This window comes from Antennarius striatus, chromosome 12 (genome assembly GCF_040054535.1).
Source record: "Antennarius striatus isolate MH-2024 chromosome 12, ASM4005453v1, whole genome shotgun sequence".
In the NCBI taxonomy this organism is placed as follows: Eukaryota; Metazoa; Chordata; class Actinopteri; order Lophiiformes; family Antennariidae; genus Antennarius; species Antennarius striatus.
Window position 1 is genome coordinate 12,527,312 of NC_090787.1, and position 20,446 is coordinate 12,547,757.

Sequence of the window (20,446 nt, forward strand, 5' to 3'; positions counted from 1 at the left end):
AGCGCTGTGAGTCGAATGGCACAGAACAATAAAAGAGCTTCTGTACTCTTCTTTTCTACGTTGCTTATGGATTTTGGCTTGAGTGGAAGGAGTTACTCTCTGCACATGCACTACATACCTGTAGTTGATGTTGGAGTTGCAACACGGTTTTTTCCAAATTGCATAAGATGTTGGCGATTCGGGATTCTGTCGTGTATATTCTGTGTGCTGCACACAACCATGAAAACTGCTAACTCAGCTGATCGCATGGTCCCATGCTGCCACACATTTACTCTATCCATTGTGCTAAGGTTACTAAGGTTGCATTTACAGAAAGGAGGTGCTGGTTTATACTCTTTAATGGAACCATTGAAAAACATCGAACATCAATATGTTTCTGAAAATTGTCACAAGTATGTCAGTGCACTTTTTACACAAATTTTACACTTTGAGCAAACAGAATTTCACCCAGGTGTTACAGATCAGAATATTAACCTTTGCTTGATATACTAATACATGACCTATGTGTGAGGTGCTTCAAGCAATTCACAGCCCTCTGGGATTATGATCAGTGCATTTCTTTGACTTGGCCCATGTGTAGATACAAGTCTTTGGGTGTATGTTTGCTGTATTTTATCTTTGAAAAAGAGAAGCCTTATCTCGCTGAGGCTATGTTTGTGTAGCCTCAGATAGGCTGAGGATTGGAGGATACAGATGCATTGATTTCTCCAACCCTCAGGACATAGATTAAAATATGAGCTCTGGCTCAGACCTCAGCTTAAGTCGCTCATGTTGACCGGTAGCCCACCTCCCCACCACCCATCTGTGACAAGTCTTGGTTTTTGTCCTCTGTAAAAAAAAAAGTCTGTGAAGACAGGATGTTTCTCACTGAAATTTATCCACAGGCGTCATACACATTACAATAGTTAATTGTAACTTATATTTTCAAAGAAACCACTTGACATTTTATCATAAATCTCTCCAATTTCTTGGAAGTGGCCTATAATTGCATTCGGTTATTTCTGGGTCTGATACTAATAAATCTCTCCTTTAGACCTCAACTAAACTCAACTGGGGTTTTTTTTTGTTAGTTTTTTTCTATTTTGAATGAAGTTTTGCATTCAAAATAATCTTGATCTGTAAAAAGGAGGATTTATAACAATTGTGTTTAAAAACCATTACATTAGCATCTGAAAATGTGAAAACACAAGCATATTGTGTCCGTTGTTCACATTGTACCTCATTTAGCTGTCTTACGGGACATTGGCTAATGTTAAAGCTTTTTCCGGGATAGCTCTTCAAGATCAACATAACTCCAGTTAAAAGTCAAACACTATAACCCAGTTCAGCATCATCAGTCATGGAAGCTGTATGCTATTTGTGACAGTGAAGAGGATTTTTCTCAGTAGATCGTGGAAGTGCAGACTACATTCTCTTTGCCCCTCTCTTTATACTCGTCCCATCCATGCCAGAATAGTGTACAGCAAGTTGGAATCGTAAACGGTAGAACAAAAAAAATATAAACTGGAAGCAGTAAAGAAATTTTTTTAAAAATATTTAAAATAACCAAAGAGCCATGAACTCAGTGGATTGTCTAAACAAATTCCAAATAAAAATAGATTATTTGATTTGAATGTTTTCTGAACTAATTTGCTATAAGACGGAAAACTAACTTGTCTGTGCCTTTACCTTGTGTCTTCTTTAGGAGATCACCAACCTTCTGCCCTTCTCTAAGATTTCTCTGGATGACTGTTCCGATAACAAAGAAATTAACGATGACCTCAATGCTTACATTCAGTACCGCATCAATGGCAGCAAGGACATCATGAACAATATTAGCCTGAATGGAAAGGCTGACCCTGTCACTGTTGGGAAGCTCAGTAGCCACCTGATCTCACGTAGCCAAGGCTCCTACCTGTATCTTAAACTGACGTTGGACCTGTTCGAGAGAGGACACCTGGTGATTAAGAGTGCCAGCTACAAAGTTGTCCCCGTCTCATTGGCAGAGCTCTACCAGTTACAGTGCAACATCAAGTTTATGACCAATTCAGCCTTCGAGCGCTCGCTACCCATCCTCAATGTAGCGCTTGCTTCCCTGCACCCCTTGACTGACGAGCAGCTGTTCCAGGCTATCAATGCTGCCTTCGTCCAGGGGGAGCTTCAATGGGAAGACTTCCAGCAACGAATGGAGTTGCTCTCATCTTTCCTCATCAAACGAAGGGACAAGACACGCATGTTTTGCCATCCCTCCTTCAGAGAGTGGCTGGTGTGGAGAGCTGATGGGGAGAGTACAGAGTTCCTTTGTGACCCCAGGTCAGTCCTCTTCTTGTTAAGCAAATGTAGTTACTCAGTAGCTCTCCCTTTAGGATCTTATTCTACTACTGCAGCATTGACAAGTCTGAAGTCTTAAAGATTCTCTTGCTGCACATCATAGTTAAACCTCACATTAATTATTGTTGTGATGACCAGTGTGTCTCAGCACTCTGAAGAACTTAAGTACTTCTGTTTGTTTATGAATTCTTTCTTTATTGTAGGTGAATCTTTGCTACCTGTGTGTAAAAATCAAAACTGCCATGAACATGGTACCTTGGATGTTTAAATCAATAAATATAGCATGACAGATTTCCATCATAGAGAGGAAGTTGAATGTGAAATTCAGATATTAATTGTTGTCATAGCAACCCCTTTTTCAAGATGCCATTTCCAACTTGCTTTCTTTTGAGAAAACAGACATTTAAAACGATAGTGCTGACATACAGAGATTCATAACACAGACTGAATGACTGCAGGGAACAGGATCTTTTCTTCATGTCAAGAAATTGTGAACAATCCAGTTGTTTTCACACTAATTTCAAATATGTGAAAGCCTTAAAATTATTGGATTCATTTGTTCAATATCCTATGTTAGTGAGTCTTCTATCCATTGAATCCCTGCCAACTAAAAACATAGAATGCATTCACACCTCGGAAGAGAGTTCAGTTTGCAGAGAATGATCATATCATCCTGCTGCACCCTTCCTGCTCTGTCTGCCAGGCTCATCTGCTGTAGTCCAGCTACCTAATTGTAATTCTGGAGCCCCTTCAGCCACATTAGAGTTCAGTCATTCCCACTTAATAAATTGGATGATGTCATTTTGGTTTGCTTTCTTTCCTCCCTGTTGCTCATCAGTATCACCTCTGTTCCCGCAGCAGTGTCACTAAATGGACCAGAGCCGAGCTTCATATTCTGGTCATTCACAGTGTTCCAGCGCTATCATTAACAAAACAAAGGCATCAGAGTCTGGCACACCAAATGATGCACTTGCAGACAAAAGCTTGCTGCACTGCTTTTCTGTTTGTGCCCAGGCACAGAAAGAGAATTTTAACCAGATCAAAGTTATCTGCAGTCATGCGTGTCCTTTTAATGAAGCTCTTCTTTGGATTAATTAATGCCAGATTGTCATGGTGAAGAAGAAAAGGAGAACCCAGAGGTTTCTTTTCAGTTCTTCAGCATGGTATTGCTCAGCATTTATTTACAAAACAAAGAATGAATACATTTCCCATGGAATTCTGGTATTTTTCATGACCAGAATTTAAATCCAGCAAAAGCTCACAATCCAGATCCTGAAGAAAATGAGATTATATTATAAAAACATGTTAAGAAAGCTATGTTTGTCATTATGTGTGCTACCTAGTCTGCTTCACAACTGAGTGTCCTCTCTTGTTTTCCGAACCAGGACCGGCCATGCTCTCATGGCTTTCATGCTTTCCCGCCAAGAGGGGAAACTGAATCGCCAACAGACCATGGAGCTGGGACATCACATTCTGAAAGCACACATCTTCAAGGTACAGCTGTAGGACATATAAATACTTGCTTCATTTGTTTTTGATTGAAATCCATCCCTTTTAGGTATTTCATTGTGCTCTCTGTTAATTTATGTAGTTAGTGAGCAGAGTTCACCAGAGGAACAATAATGCCTTATGCAGCTCAAGTTCACTGATTTTAATATACCATATGTGCACATTCATATGTTATTTCTTTGTATGTCCAGGGCCTGAGTAAGAAAACAGGAGTTTCATCCAGCGTGCTGCAGGGTTTGTGGATCAGCCAAAGTGCTGATGGTCTTTCTGCAGCATTGGCCTCCTTGAGAAATCTCTACACACCAAATGTCAAGGTAAATTTTCCTAAATCTTTCAATTCACATATGAAAGATAAAATTTTGATGACTATCAGTGGACACCATGAATAACAGCACAAAAAGTGATGTATTTTATTCCTTTAGTCATTTGCTTCATCCATGCTGTCTTTTGCTGGGCCCAAGCAAATGCGGTTATCAGAAAGGCAATAGTGATGGGGTGGAAGTATTGGACGTTATCGTAATTCATATGTTTTCCCAACTTGTTTCTTTTTTGAAATGAGTCATTTTACATTTATTTATGTGTTTTTTAATTAGCAATTGTTGTTGGACACGTTGCTATTGTTAAGAAGATGGGGTTTTTTTCATGCATGCATTTATCTTCCCTGAGTTTATATCACAACACTTTTAACAGGTAGAATTTATCTTTTTTTTTATTTCCTAGGGGGTAACACAAGGTTACCTGATTGTTAGTGTGTTTGTTTTTCCATTCACTCACATGGCATTATTTTTCTTGTTTTTATTTAGTTATTTATTTATTGTCATTTATTTATTTATTTTCAATGTAGCCGCAAGAGGACACAAGCCAGTGTCTTATTGTGCCTTATTTATTTATTTATTTATTTATTTCATTTATTTTCATTTTATTTAAAATTTTTTGGTGGGAAGTCTCTGGGTCTTCCCCCAGAAAACACTACGATTGCAGTTTCTCAATGAGAGATTCTATGTGGGAGTAATATCAAAAAAGGTAATGTTAAAGATCTTAAATATATTGAGAAGTGCAAAAACGTTTTCGGTTTATTATGAAGCTGTGGCAGAACAATGAAAGTGATCTTTTGTCTATACAGTGGTACCTCTGCTTACGAAATTAATTGGTTCCGGAAGAAATTCCGTAAGTAGAAAATTACATAAATAGAGACGTGTTTTCCATGCAAATGCCCTAATCCTTTCCAAGCCCCAAAAAATTCAGAGATAAATGTTTTATAAAGCATAAAAATGCATCAAAACATATAACAAATACATGTTACGATTAGATTATTACACAATAAATGAGAGTAGCGCATAATGTAAAAAAACAAAGAATAGAGCAAAGAATAAATATGATGGTCGTTTACCATTTAACTGCTGTCCTCATTGTTTTTTGCCCTCTTTGGTTCATGCGCTCCTGCCTCACGATGCCGAACAACAGAGTGAAATTCCAGTCCTCCTTTTAAACTTCTCCAACCACCCACGCAATGCCTTAAACTCCTTAAACTTCCTTTTTTTTCATAACGTGGCGATTGTAGATGCATTACGGCCATATTCTTTGGCGAAATAAACTAAACGCATCCTTTTTTCATGCTTTTCTATCATCTCTTGCTTTATTTGTATGGACAAAAAACGTTTTTCTTCGTCTTTTCTTTTCCTGTTTTCTCCGTCACTTTCTTGGGGTCCATAGCGAATACGCTAAAAGTTAATATATTTACGTAAAACTATCAGAACACGTCATGGGTCGAGAGCCGAATGACGAGGAACCTGCATAAACACAGATCTAGATCTAGACAGAGGTTCCTCTTAGCCAATGGGATGCCAGGAAGATATTAGGTAATAGCCAATGGCAGAGCAGCTATGAAAATGTTGCATTCAGGAACCTGTGCGAGCTGTGAGTATCAGCCCAAACTGTATTTTTACCTTACGTAAGTCGAAATTTGTTCCATAAATAGAGGTGACATTTTCCTGCTGAGAACTTTCATAAGTAGAAAATTTCGTAAGTAGAGACATTAGTAAGTAGAGGTACCACTGTATATTTTGTGTGGTGATTAGTATGGAAAATTAAGTAGTTTGTCAGTGATAGAAGGCGGTCTTTATTGCGTTAATAAATGAACAACGGTGGGCAGTACAGCACTTTCATAATCTCTTTTAGACCACAAGAAAATAAAAGAAACAGGTTTGTTCAAAAAGATTTTTTTCGGTTTGCATCTTGTAGCTGAACTGATGCTGTGTTAATATACTGTTTCAGATAGTTCTCTGGCATTGTTGCTCTTACAGAAAAAGCGCAGAAAATGAAAAATGTTTGCAGGAAATTGGAAAGTTGAAAGTTGATGAAATAGGGGCCTGGATGAAAAAAAAAAAGAAATCAGAAGAGTTAAAAGGTCAGAACAAGATTAATGGGTGAACACAAAGTCATGTAAGGATAAACTGTTCCTCTTTCCATAAATATAAATAGAAGATAATCTCAGCAGTAGAGCTTGTTAGACTTTCAGCAATATTTTTGAGGGGAGAGGGTCATTGATCTTTCTTTTTACTATGATATATTCTGTCTTAAAGCTAAATTGTCCAATGTTTTTTCCTCAGTATTTCAGGGATGTTCCATCACTGGTTGTCATCATTATCTATTAGCCAGTTATTGTGTGGAAGTGCAACATCACTCACAGAGACATTTACAGAATGACCTTGTAATGTCCTCTAGGAAAACTAGAGAATTGCTTTTAATTTGCTCCAGAGTGGCTCCAACAAATAATACACAATTTCATTTCCTGTTGTCAGATATTCATTTGGCTTGGTGGTTCCATTCGACTTCACTTTTTTGATTGATTTTCTCATTGTGGAAGAGAACAGCACTCTTAATAATTGCATTCAGCAGAATGTGACCACTTCATTTTACATCTGACCTTTGTTTGGGAAAAAATCTCAAGTGGTCTGAAGCAATACGAGCTTTTGCTTCAAAATTAATTACAAGGGTAAAACCGAGATTCTGAGATATAGATCCCTCCGCTGTTTAAATTGAACACGGAGTTCTCAAATCAGTGCTCATAAATTTGTAAAAATTCATGGCCAAAGAAAACTGTTTAATATCTCGTTCCACCTCCCTTAATAAAAATTCACTTTGCAAAGTCCTTTCTGATGTGAGTTGAAGATCAAATGATAAATGGGATCTCATTTACAGATTGAGAAATCATTGACCTTAATGTGAAAGCATGGTAGCATGTCAATTTGTGTCAGTTAGACAATGCCATGAATGCTCAATTCAGTTGAAAGAAAATATTACAAAATGGGTTTTTACAAAAGATTCACAGGTATTGCAGGTCCACAGATACAAATGCTTTGAAATTGTTGTTCAAACACAGCTTTCTGTGCTTTGTACTTCTATTTGTAAAAACAGGTTAGTCGCCTGCTGATGTTGGGTGGAGCCAATGTGAATTACCGCACAGAAGTTCTGAACAACGCGCCGGTGCTTTGCGTCCAGTGCCACCTTGGGCACCAAGAAATTGCAGCCCTGCTACTGGAGTTTGGAGCGAGCGTAGAGGTGGTGTCTGAAAATGGCATGCATCCCCTCTCGTTCTCAGCTGCTGCAGGACACCTGGGATTAGTGATGCTGCTTTGCAAGTGTGGGGCCAAGGTGAGAAGCTAATATTAAGTGAGGCTGCATTAAGGGAGCACGAGCTCCAGCTATTTAAACATAATTTCCATGCAGAGTTGGGCATATTTTTTTGTTTTGGTATTATAAAACTAACCCTTCTGTAATGTAATTCCAGGTTGATCATGTAGATAAGAGTGGTCAGTGTGCTCTTGTACATGCGGCTCTCAGAGGACATCTAGAGATTATCCAGTACCTGTTGGAGCAAGAATGGAGTGTTGAGGGGCAGCAGCAGGACTGCGCTCTAAAGAATAAAGCTCTGCAGCAGGCTCTGATAGCAGCCTCCAGCATGGGACACACACAGGTCTGACTGACACATGCACATTTTTAACTTTACACCATCAATCTTACATATAGAAACAAGCAATCAAGATAGAGCATGATAAAGGACATCAGGGGAGTCTTTTATGTCCTGTTGATGAAAACGCTATCTCACCGCAAAATTAAAATAGATAAGTAAATAAAAAAATGTGTATCCTGCATATGGCAGAATTGCACAAAAGGGTTGTTACACCTCAAAACACATTTTCACAACAACCCTCAACAAAGGCTCCCAGACAGAAAAGGGAACAGTAAGTACAATGGAAGCACATCTTGTTCTCAGTGATGATGACTTGAAGTTCAAAGTATTCGGCCTTGTATGTTTGAAGCAGGGATCAATCACAGTGCCTTTAGCAGCCCAGGTGCAATACGCCCTCAAGGTTTATTTTGGCTTCCTCATTAGTTGGAATTTGATTCCAAGGCCCGGCTTAGATTAACAGAACTGGGCCAAGCTAAGACCCCTTTAAAGTCTAAGTATTAATCAGATTGGACTCAACTTCCATGACCTCGTTACTGTGGTTCTCAAATCATCTGTGATTAATTTAGCATTATTTGCTCAGACACTTTGTGGATTATTCTGTAAGAAAATTTGCATGTCTTAAAAAGTTTGACTGTTTATTTAATATCTTATCCAGGAACAGTATGCTATTAATCTAAATTTCTCTTTTTGGCAGGTTGTGAGGGGCTTGCTGGCATTGAATAATGAGCTTGCTGTGAGAATTGATAGCCACGACACTCTGTGGGGAGAGACAGGTATGTTTTCATCCATCTTTTCTGCTTTACGTGGCTCCCTGGCATGACTTGCTATTTTAGTATTCTGGAACATATGTCTGTGATTGTATGCTGCAGTGGATGGTCTCGTGTGTCTTCTGTTTTGTTTTTTATGTGTAAATTGCTTATGCACAGCTTAATGGCCATTTTTAAGGCCGTGATGTGTGACTGTCTGGTAAAGGTATTCTGTATTGTTGGTGGTGTGGTTTTCTATTTTGTTTTTGGTCAAAGTGACATTTCCTTTGCTGCAATTGTTTTCTAGCATGCTACTGGACCAGAGGTTGTACCAGCATGATACTCTGTTTTAAGATGCAGCCAACAGCTTGGAATTGTGATTCGGCCATCTGTTGTGTACATTTAGGTTTTTACATTTAGAGTTGTTTCTTCAAAGTAACATATTTATCAGTATCTAATAACCACAGCCTTTTGATATCAGATGAAACTTTGGGGCTCAGGAGAGGATTGTGTTTGGAGTTTGCAGAAGTGTTAGGTGTTTTGGATGACGGCAGGAGGTGGCTGAATGCAGCCAGAACCAAGTAGAGAGTTAAGTGGTATTATATATTGTGATACACTGGTATTTGAATAGGGCGGTATGGTGGCGCAGTGGGTAGCGCCGTCGCCTCACAGCAAGACTGCTCTGTTCTGTGCGGAGTTTGTATGTTCTCCCGGATGTCTGCATGGGTTCTGTGCGGCTTCGTCTCACCACCAAAAACATGTACCTTAGGTGAATTGATCATTCTAAATTGCCTGTAGGTGTGAGTGCGTGCTGAGTGGTTATTTATCTTTCATGTGGCTCCAAGTTGCATTAGAGTTGTACTCGGAGTGTCGGCCGCCTCTCGCCCGCAAGTCAGCTCTGTTTGTCTCCAGCAATCCACGCAATGCGCCATAAGTGGAACAATTGGTAGGCAATGAATGAATGAGAGGTATTGAGTATAACAACAAAATATTGATGTTCTGTTAATAATAAAAATGCTTTATTCATTAGTACATCTCTAACTATTCATAATATGTGAGATGTTGGGGGTTTTTTCCACAGTTTTAAAGAAAAACAAGAAAGACTTTATAGTTGAAGATAATTTTGTTGTAGTGCTTTATTTTTATGCCTTTTTATTTTTGACTGTCATGATATGATGAAAGCCATTACACCCTCAAGGGTCCAATTATTGACCTTTTAGCCATTGCACAAGTGCTGCGGATACTATTTGACATATACAGCTGTAGCTGTTTATGGACACTAGATATAAGACTCCTCATGTGTTATGTGGTCCGGATTCTATTTTAAATGATGACATTAAAATAGGTAAACATGTTTCTGACAGGTTATGTAAGTTTTAGACACAGGTGGAGTTGGACCTTTTGATAAAGTTGTCTCAGATGTTCAGCGTGAGATTTTTGCTCCCAGAGTTTAGTGATCCAGAGCTATAAATGTTCAAAACACACCACATATCTGACAACAGTTTTTGATGCATTTGATGCTATAAAAGATTAAGAGAAGAGAATTTTAATAATAGTCTCTTTGTGTTGCTCTCAGCTGTAAACTGGAAAGATTGAGCATTAAAAGTTTGTTGCTACAGGAATATAGGTCAGCCTGTTAGTGGAGAGGCTGTCTCAAGTGTATATTGCTGTTACTTGTGACTTCTAAATAACTGCAGGCCTGAAAGAAGGCATTGCCTTGCTGAAATGTTGTAGATCGGCTGTGCTGTTTCCTCTGATACAGGGATGTGCGTGGAACAGACAAAACATCTACCTATTTACTGTTGAAAAGAACCCATTCCTCTAGCTTTGGATTGCAATGTCAAACCTGACATTTAACCTAGATTCAATCTATATTGGAGCCACCAGTAGCTGCTGCAGCATTGACATCCTGGCTCGTGTAAAGTGGATGTTAAATCATAGGCAGTGCCCTCTTGAACACAATAATGACATGCTAGGTCAATGGGAGCAATAGTGAGGTGTTGGGTGAGTGCACTACTTAGCTGAAACAAAGTGATTCTCAAACCTTTGGTGCAAAATGCTTTTCAAAACTTGTGCATTCTCCTGGTGGCTGTGGTTCAGGAGGTCTCCACTGCTCAGAAGGTTGGTGGTTCGATCTCTGACCCCTGCAGTCCACCAAGTGCCCTTCAGTGTTGAACCTTAATTTGCTCCTAATGACTTCCCCATTGGTGGTGAATGACTGTGTGAACAATTAAGTCTGATGACTACACACCTCACATGGTCGTCTTTGCTACTACTGTGTGAGTGCAATCCATTCAGTATTCTCTTTAAAACCTGTTACAGGCTCATCTACATTCAGGTAAAATGGCTTAGCAAACACAGTCACATCCACAATGTTGATTTTGTCCACTGGATTTTGCTTGTGGCGAGACCTCATGTTGTTCAACTTAAAATTAATATTTAGCAGCAATGCATAATTATAAACAAGAAAAACGACTCCAGTCGTGTTGGATTAATACAAACAACAATAGATTGGACCTTAGCAGTTTCACCTCAACTTCATTTCATAAGATTTAATAGGCAAATCTGGTGCAGAGAATTCCAAATCCTACAAAGCCACTGAAATATCACTTTTAAAACAGACCGTTCATCATTGTCTTTCAACAATTCTAATAACTGTCTCTGATTATTTATTTTACATACAGCATGAAACAGTTGAATATCATATTTGTATGCAGCCAAAATCTCCAGTTCATTAGTTGAGGCAGAAAAACAGTAACCTAGTGAAGAGATTTGGGATGCAAAACTTATGCAAAGAAGGTTAATTTACCTACACACAATTGTTCTCAATTTTTATGACGCACATTATCAGGTTTAGCTCAAGGCAAAGACCAACAGATTCTTGTGTTGCAGTAGCCTTATCTTCATTCATTATGCCTATAGATCTGTGTTATGTTGTCTGTTGTCTCGGTTATTGCCATCTTATGGCAGTGTGTGACTAAACAAGCTCCTGAAGCACGCTCTCAAACACCTTGGTGTGATGAGGGTTTCGGAATGGGGCGTCCATCTGCCACAGCTTGTCGTAGAGAGAAGAGTCAGACCCTCGCCTTCCTTTGTTTTGACTACCTCCACAGTCCACTCATGTCCTGATCATGTAGTTGGCCCCATTATGAGCTTGAGGAGCCAAGGCGTGTTGTCTCGATCCTGGCTCCTGACAGAGATAAAGTCAATACGCCCAGGAGCCTCTCGCACACACTGAAGGATGTGAGTCTCCTCAGGAAGAACCGTCTGCTGTGTTTCTTTCTATGAGAACCAAACCAGGCTGTTACTGATATGGACCAAGCCACTTCATGATCCGTTCCAGGGCCTCTTGTTTCCCCATTAGAACATCATGGGCGAATTATATCCCGCGAAGCGATGGTGAATTGTACTTGTTTGTGTGTTTGTTCGTCCGTCCGTCCGTTAGTCCACCAAATATCTTCACAACCGATGCAGATAGGAAGATGAAACAAAAAGCACATTACTTGGGCGGCAAATGGGATGACAATGAGATGATGACCTTGACCTTGAGAAAACTAGGTCAAGGTCAAATGTCAACTTTTGTATACTCAGAAACCGGATAAGATAGAAAGACGAGGGAGAAGGCCAGTGTGAGTAAGACCATAGATCAAAGCACTATTTGATCTATGGTGTTTACTATCGTGAGGTATTTCTGCACATATCTCAGGAACCGGATAAGATAGAAAGATAAAACAAAAGGCATTATATTCAGGGAGGCAAGGGGATGAAAATTAGATCACAACCTTGAAAAACTAGGTCAAGGTCACATTTTCACTTTTGTACCTTTTTAGGTACACATCTCTGAAACCTCATGACAAATAGATTGCACCAGTTACATATTGGATCATAGGTCTTTTATTAAACGACCCTGACCTATGAAAGTAGGTCAGGATAAAATTTTGAATTCAGGGATGTTGCAGTCTCTGACTGACTTGTTGGTTTTGATGTCGAGCTTCAGGTGATTGCTGTTGCACCATGTGACACAGCTATCTGTCAGTCCTCTGAACTCCCCTCCCAAAGTAGTCTCTAAATAAAGACAGCATGTTCACTTGAGGTCTTTTCTTCCTCTGAACCTCATTCTGCTCTTATTTTCTTTCTGATGTACAAAGAACTCAAATTTTCATGCTGTCTAATAAGAGCACAGCTTGAGCGATCTTGGGCAGCTATTTGTAGCTTTGTCAAGAACGCCTGGAGAAAAGATGCTCTTTAGTCTTACAGCAAGTGACAAACAGCAGAGTTTCGGCTGAAAGTGCAGAATATATGTCTCTTGGGCATTTCTTTAATTTTGTGTTTGGAATGAAGACTCTTCGTGCAAACTAACATGCTGGGACGTAAATAAAAACAAATGTGTGCTCCCAAATGAAGAACTTTAACTTTCCCATCATGAATTGCTGAAAAGTTCTACAATTTCATGCCTCTATTTTTGTCCTCCAACATAATGCACTCAAAATATATGCAAAAACATTTCGTACGACAGGAATTAATGATGTCTGTATGCGTAGCATAAATACATTAGTCATTTGCGTCTGCTTTGTCCCTGGGCAAAATAATTGTGCCATTTTGCAAAAACAATTAATGTCTCTGTGGCCTTTAAAAAAATTGCTTGCAATCTTTTGCAATTGGCATTTTGTCAATTATTACAGCTTAAGAAATGGTACATTGCGACAAATGAAAAGATCCATGTCTTAATTCAGAAATTTTTAATGAGGGACCTTCGTCAGTGTTGCCAAAATGATTGCAGGTTGTTTATCTGCAGATCTCTGTATAAAATAGTCAGAACCTTTTTTGTAGTTGCTGGATTGTCCTGGGTCTGGTGAAGTGGAGGTGAATAAGGACTTCATTGTGTGTTTACTTTGTTCGTCTCTTTTATCAGACAGTGATGGTGTCATTGCGGCTTTGTTGGTGGTCTCTTGCAAAGTAGAGACAGAACTGATGAATAGCTTACAAAACAACAGATAAGATAAAATAAGCAGGACTGTATTGATAATACTAAGTCAGCAAGTCAAACCAAAACAATAATTGAAGCCAGGAATACGAGCTCTTCCTCTGAAGACCAGGATGCTAAGGTATTCTGTTATTACGGAAATCATTTGTGAGATCACTCAGACAAATGTAGAGAAAGCTGTTAACATGGGGGAAAAACAACTTTAATAAAATTACTCATGAGAAGAAAACATTTCCAAACATCAGCAAACTTTACGGCTGTTGATACGGAGTTTAATGTAACCTAGGACCACACCAGATGCTGCTTATGTTGCTCCCTAAAGCAAAAACACACTGTTTCGATTTAGCTGCTCAAAGTCGTTGCTTTCTACTTTGCTGTGTGATGATGTCCATATTCTGAGGACATGGAGGGTGGGTTTGATTGGCTGTGATGACTACTCATCCAGATGGATGTTGTCAACCAGATTTGGAGGCTTAGGAAGGTGAATTTGAGAGCAAAAGCTTATTCCTACATTCAATCTCACTGTTTTAATAAGCAACGCTCATTTAATGCCAGGCCATCTGTCACCATAAATCAGCAGCTGCTGATTAGCTGTATGCAGAACATCTCAATAATATTGGTTTTCTTCCGAGCACCAGGTAATATTATTGCTTACCCTTATTCTCTCTGTTAGAAACTCACCATTATTTTCAGTCATTTTCTTTCATATATCCTGCTGCATCCTTACTTGAACTTGTTTTTCGGCATAAATCAAATAAATCAAAGCGTAGATGTCCTATTTGCTTCAGTACTAACATCTCTGTGTTTTTGTTCCCTTATCTATCCTTCTTTAAGCCTTGACAGCAGCAGCAGGCCGTGGGAAGATGGAGGTATGTGACTTCCTGTTGGAGCAGGGGGTGTTGGTGCAGCAGGTCAACCGGCGGGGAGTGTCACCTCTATTCTGTGCCGTCAGACAGGGGCACTGGCAGGTAAGACACGCACATAGACACCGCCAAAATACTGCTTCAAGCTGCAATTACATCTCATCATTTTCTTCTTGTTAACAGTTTTACTGTCGTTCCGTAAAGCTTTTATGATCTGCCCTCCAAACTAACTGGTTTAATTGCTTCCTGGCGCGGCCCCTGCTGAATGAATAGTTAATTCTTGTGTGAGCTCTGTGCTGCTGGATTTATTAGACATGCTTTGTTTTGTTTTTTTGTCCGATTCTTAGATAGCAGAGCTGCTGTTGCAGCACGGTGCTGACATTAACGTCAGTGACAAGCAGGGCAGGACCCTACTTATGGTCGCTTCCTGCGAGGGTCACTTGAGCACTGTGGAGTTTCTGCTTTCTAAAGGTGAGCTCCAACAACATGCAGTGGTAGTCTGTATCTGAAGGTAGCAAGAAAGTTATGTAACTATTGTTTGTCTCAAAGATGCATCTTTGACTTCAATGGATAAGGAGGGACTGACGCCCCTGAGCTGGGCTTGTTTGAAAGGACATAAGAACGTGGTGCAGTTTTTGGTGGAGAAAGGCGGGGTCATTGACCACACAGACAAAAACGGACGAACTCCTCTGGACCTCGCTGCCTTCTACGGAGACGCAGAGATTGTAAGTGTGTGGAAAACATTCCTACTCAATGAACACCTTTATTCAGCCCTAATTCAGAGCATCCTTGCACCATTATTGAACACACTCTGTTCTGTTAGCAGAACAGAACACAGCACAATCAACACATTCATTGGTGATGCTCTCATGTAGGTCCAGTATTTGGTGGAGAGGGGAGCAGTGATAGAGCATGTGGACTTGAGTGGGATGAGACCTCTGGACCGGGCCATAGGCTGCAGGAACACATCAGTAGTGGTGACTCTGCTGAAGAAAGGGGCCAAGCTGGGTAAGTCGAGAGCTTGTTAAAATTGGTGTGGCTTTGTGTGCCGGTACTCAGTTCTGTCAGTTAGTCTGCATTAAATCCCTACAAATCATCCATGGTCTGCTGGCTCCTGTCGTGTTCCAGTAAATGCTCAGAATCGTCAGTAGTTTCCTTTGTCTCTACTTTGAGCTTGTTTCGGTCTCGCTCGTTCTCATGTTGTACTAAAAATTTGCTCAGACTAATTTTCTGTAATGTTGTATAAAACCTCTGGTTCCAGTCCCTTTCACTCACTGTTCAGCCTGTGTGAGTGTGTGTGTGTCCTCTCCTCTTCTCCCTCATGTGCTGATTGGCTAATTTAAGAATGTGACTTATCACTTAAATGACATTCACGGAGCTATCTGGGTCTGCAGCTTATCTGCAGTGCACTCAGCCGTACCAGAAAGAAGTAATGGCAAGAATCTTTCAACTTTCTTTCAACACAGTTAACATTCTGCCTACATTTACTGCTCAAAACACAAGGCCATTTCAAGTGCAGTGACACATAATTTTGTGTCACATTATACTTTGAAGCACATTCCTCTCACTATAAATGACTACTCTTACTATTACATGACCTCTTTTCTCCCCACTCTCTTCCCTCTAACTCTTTCTTAACTGCCTTCACTAAACTAAGGCTACAGAACGTCTCCTTATGATCGATCAGGTACAATCTTTAGGTAACTTTACTTGTTCCAAATTTGCAAAGCATATAGTGACCATCTGTTGGCAGCAGAAACAACGACATAATATGCATCTCTTGGCTTTCCTCTTCCCTCAAACACCCACAGGGAACGCCGCTTGGGCCATGGCTACCTCCAAGCCTGATATCCTGATCATTCTTCTTCAAAAGCTGATGGAGGAGGGAAATCTACTCTACAAGGTATAACTGTTAAGATTAATACCCTTTATTTTATTATATATATATTTTTTTTTTTTTTATATATATATATATATATATGCAGATATTTTCTGCATATATACATATATATATTATATATATATATGCAGATATTTTCTGCATATATACATATATATATGTGTATATATATGTATTTATATGTATATGTGTGTTATATACCTGTATATATAAATAAAAGCACTGAATAAAATCATTTTGAAGAGATTAAAATACAATCGTCATCAGGGAGATGCGTTTGTTCTGCATCACTGAGTAAAGGAGCAAAGATTGATGCGTGACATTTAACAGATTGAGTTTTGCAGCAGAAAGAACAAATCGTGTGTGTGATTGATGAAAAGGGGAGCTGCAATTGAGTGTCCGGTGAATGCCTTGCCCCCAGAGTCTCTGCCCCACCCCACATTCCCCGTTTGGTTCTGTCCTCTTCCTCACTGCATGTTTGGCCTCCCTGTGTCCTCCAGAAAGGGAAGATGAAAGAGGCAGCCCAGAGGTACCAGTACGCCCTGAGGAAGTTTCCCCGTGAAGGCTTTGGAGATGACCTGAAGGCTTTCAAAGACCTGAGGGTCTCTCTTTACCTCAACCTCTCCCGCTGTCGCAGAAAAACCAATGTAAGCACCCAAAAGGACACAGTGCTTTATTTTTGAGCATGGTTATTCAACGAGACTAAATAAGGACTCTTATTCACCAACAGCATTAAATGGATATTTTCATGAAGAATACATCTTCACCAAAAAATAGCTCTCGTTGCTTTATAGTGGTATCGAGAGAAATAAAAGTCAGTGAGTGCGACTGCATTATGTGTTGAGATTTGGGCATGTGTTCATAAGGAGAAGACTTTTAGCATTCAGATGCTAAGGGACGTGAGGTGAGGTGAGGAGAAAGCTACGTGTGTGCTGGGCAGCTTCGAAAAAACTTATGGAATCTCCTCTGTAGAAAATCTTTGTCAAGGATAGTTTACAACTAGTTTTTACTAGTACTACAAGTACTGCTACAGTGCTACAGTTTTTGTTACATGCCGCAGGCTACAAGAGATGCGTGTTAACACTTTACCGCAGGGCTGTCTGTTGTGTGTTGTTACAGTAACACCAGGGATGCCTGTCAGGTGTTTTAGGGTCTATTGCTTAGTTTGGAAATACTTCTTGATTTATAGACACAACAGGACACAAGGATGAAAAGAATCCAGACTCACAGAAAAGTTTCCACATGTTTCAGGATTTTGGGATGGCCGAGGAGTTTGCAACAAAGGCACTGGAGCTGAAACCTAAGTCCTATGAGGCCTACTACGCCCGAGCAAGAGCTAAAAGAAGCAGCAGGTAAACTATTCAGCACAACTTCTGACCAGTTTCTATGGTTGTTTGTTGTTGTTGTTTAATATATTGCCTGGATCCGGTAACACAATGTCTCACATCATTTACAGGCAGTTTATGGCAGCCCTGGCTGACCTGCATGAAGCAGCCAAGCTGTGCCCCAATAACAGGGAAATCCGTCGCTTGCTGGCCCGTGTGGAGGACGAGTGTAAACAGATGCAGCGCACCCAGACCAAAGGAGGCCTAGTGGGGGCTGCAGCCGCCTGCTACCAGATGTCGGGAGGCCACGAGTCTGACCCGGAGCAGGATGAAGGACAGATAGACCCTTCTGAACACAGTCTTACCCGGAGCATGGAAGGGCAAAGAGACATCTTGGAAGAGGAAGAAGAAGAGGAGCAGGAGGAAGCCTCGCTCCATGACAGGAAGCCTGAAGCCTGCTGGTCACAGAACAGGTATTCCTATAAGAGATTCTTACCCTCTGAACCCAGCAGCAGCAGCAGTATGGGACATCAGAGACAGTCCCCCAGCTCACCACCAGGTTCCAGCAAGCCTCCCCCTCACCGGTACCCCCGGGAACCCCGGGAGGCACTGGCCCAACAGGGACTCGTCCTGCAGCCCACAAAGCAGGCTCAGATCGTGAAGACCAACCAGCACATGAGCTCCATGCAGACCGGGAGTGGGCCCATGGGGTACCGTGCAGCGGGGGCCAAGTCCCAGTACACGCCCTCCAGTCCTCTGCCCAGCCGCCACATGTCCAGTATGCTGAAGGCCGGCCCGGGCATCGACATCAGTCCTCTACCCGTCCCTGTTGAGGAGCCCGTATACGCAAACCGCGTGCCGCTGCCGGCTGCCTCCACCTCTAAGGGACACAGCTTTGAAAACGAGAACCTTCACTCATCCCAGGCGTGTTACTCATCCTGCAGCAGCTCCAAGGGTCTGGGGCAAGACCGCATGTCTGCTCAGTCTGCATCTGCCCTGGATGGTTCAGCCTGCTCTGGTCCTGGGCCCCAAGAAAACCAACCTGACTCGACAAATGAAGGCTTGTGTGGTGCAATCGGACCCCAGGGGGGAGGGGGCAGCACCGGAAGCATGCGGGTGTCCAGCTCCACCAGCAGCCTGGCGTCCAGCAGCAGTTTGTCGGACAGCGGCAAACTCGGACCCGATGTCCGCATCAAGATCTCCGACAAAACAAAGCACAGCCAGCAGGTCGGCTCCGCAGCCGACTACAAGCCCAGACCCTTCATGGGCGTCACTGACAAGACGGCACGCTTCCAGCAGCAGGTCCAGCAGCAGCAGCACCACATACTGCAGAGTCACCAGAGCAGCCGCGCCTGGCTCAACCAGCCGTCCGACACCCTGCTGTGTCACAACGTGCCAGCGAAGGGCATACTGCCCATCGATTGTGAACCGCCTTACGCCAACACGATGAGCACTTACCAGGAGCAGCACAAACCTCCACCGCCTCAAGGTGCCATGGCGATGGGTAGTTTACAGAACGGCATGTACAGCAAGGAGTTCACCGAGAAGTTCTGTCAGGCCGTCAACTGTTACAAAGAGTCCAAACCGGCGTTGGCCATGCCGCACGCTTTCATAGACGGCAAGTCCAAGCAGCCTGGCCTGACCCGGGATAACCCCGCCCTTCACGTAACTTCAATGAAACCAAAGCGATCCTTTATAGAGTCGAATGTTTAGAGAGTCTCTCAGATGGTTCACAACGACCGAAACCAAGAGGGATTTGTTCAACTTTTTTGACCGACCACTAAAAGAATGCAAGCCTCACACTTTGGCCTTGTAAGAAGGAGAAGAATGTGCAAGCGGCCTGTTTCCTGTCTAAATTCAATCCACAGGCGGTGTGTTTTTTGTCCCAACCTGTTGCTTGTGACAGTCAGCTACTCTAACGACGCAACACATCCACCGTCATTCAGCCGAGCTGGAGACATTGCACTGAAAGAAGTTGAGGACACGTCTTGTACAGTCTTCATTAATGCCGCAAGGACAGTAAGCACTTTATACACACTTAGGCCACTTCAGTGCTTAAAAAACATACTCGGTTATAGCATAGTGTAATTACAGAACAGTATGGAGAGAGGTTTCAATATGTCCATGGTGCTGAGAGAGGAGGACAAGGAAGATGACATCCTCAACGAAGGTGTAACAAATCTTAAGGACGGGCATTCCGTGTTCTACGAAGGATGTTATAGATCCTGTTGCATTGTGTATATTATATAAATATGTACTCTTCCTTCTTACCAGTGAAGCTCTGTTAAATGTGTTGACGAGTTCAGAATGCACAAAGCTGTTCAAATGGTGTTAAAGGTTCTAAAAAAGCGTTTGTTAAATGTATTTGTACATTCTATAAATCACCATTAACATTGAATCAGAATCCTTTCTGTACCTGCTTGTTGTTGCTGTCTAGTTTAATTTATTTACGGTGCCAATGGCTTGGTTAATTGTAAAAGCAATATATTTTATATAGTTATTTTTGCACAGCTACTAAGACATTTTATGATTCTCAATAATGTTGAGTTTAGGTGCATGCTACAATTGCAGTTTATATTAGAGTAAAAAAAAGGTCTATAAAAAGATAAATGGTTTCATGGCACAACGCCGTCAGCTCTATTTTAATATGTACGTAAAATGCAACTGTTGCCATGTTTTCAGTATTGTGAGCTTTATTAGCTGTGATCACATACTGTAATATAACATTACTGCCATAGCCACCAGGGGAGACGCAAATAAAGACCCACAGAGGAGAAACACACAGGATCTGCTCAAGTTTCTTCTTCAGCACAACACAAACATCAGTGGGATTTTG

At 41.2% G+C, this 20,446-nt stretch overlaps 1 protein-coding gene across 2 annotated transcripts in view; it reads left to right on the top strand.

The window, feature by feature from the left end:
- The window catches only part of tanc1b (tetratricopeptide repeat, ankyrin repeat and coiled-coil containing 1b), a 100,801-nt gene extending 80,411 nt beyond the window's left edge, over nt 1-20,390 (top strand). Inside the window, exons 13-27 of one of the 2 annotated variants that reach the window (XM_068328437.1) lie at nt 1,685-2,292; nt 3,696-3,804; nt 4,011-4,133; nt 7,237-7,473; nt 7,610-7,795; nt 8,487-8,565; nt 14,357-14,490; nt 14,733-14,856; nt 14,935-15,110; nt 15,261-15,393; nt 16,043-16,072; nt 16,197-16,288; nt 16,786-16,932; nt 17,537-17,637; nt 17,742-20,390. In XM_068328437.1, coding sequence (XP_068184538.1) covers nt 1,685-2,292; nt 3,696-3,804; nt 4,011-4,133; nt 7,237-7,473; nt 7,610-7,795; nt 8,487-8,565; nt 14,357-14,490; nt 14,733-14,856; nt 14,935-15,110; nt 15,261-15,393; nt 16,043-16,072; nt 16,197-16,288; nt 16,786-16,932; nt 17,537-17,637; nt 17,742-19,323 — 3,861 coding nt within the window. In that variant the 3' untranslated portion in view covers nt 19,324-20,390. The remainder of the gene's footprint in view (nt 1-1,684; nt 2,293-3,695; nt 3,805-4,010; nt 4,134-7,236; nt 7,474-7,609; nt 7,796-8,486; nt 8,566-14,356; nt 14,491-14,732; nt 14,857-14,934; nt 15,111-15,260; nt 15,394-16,042; nt 16,073-16,196; nt 16,289-16,785; nt 16,933-17,536; nt 17,638-17,741) is intronic. The other variant, XM_068328439.1, reaches the window with a different exon arrangement.
- Nucleotides 20,391-20,446: the final 56 nt, after the last annotated feature.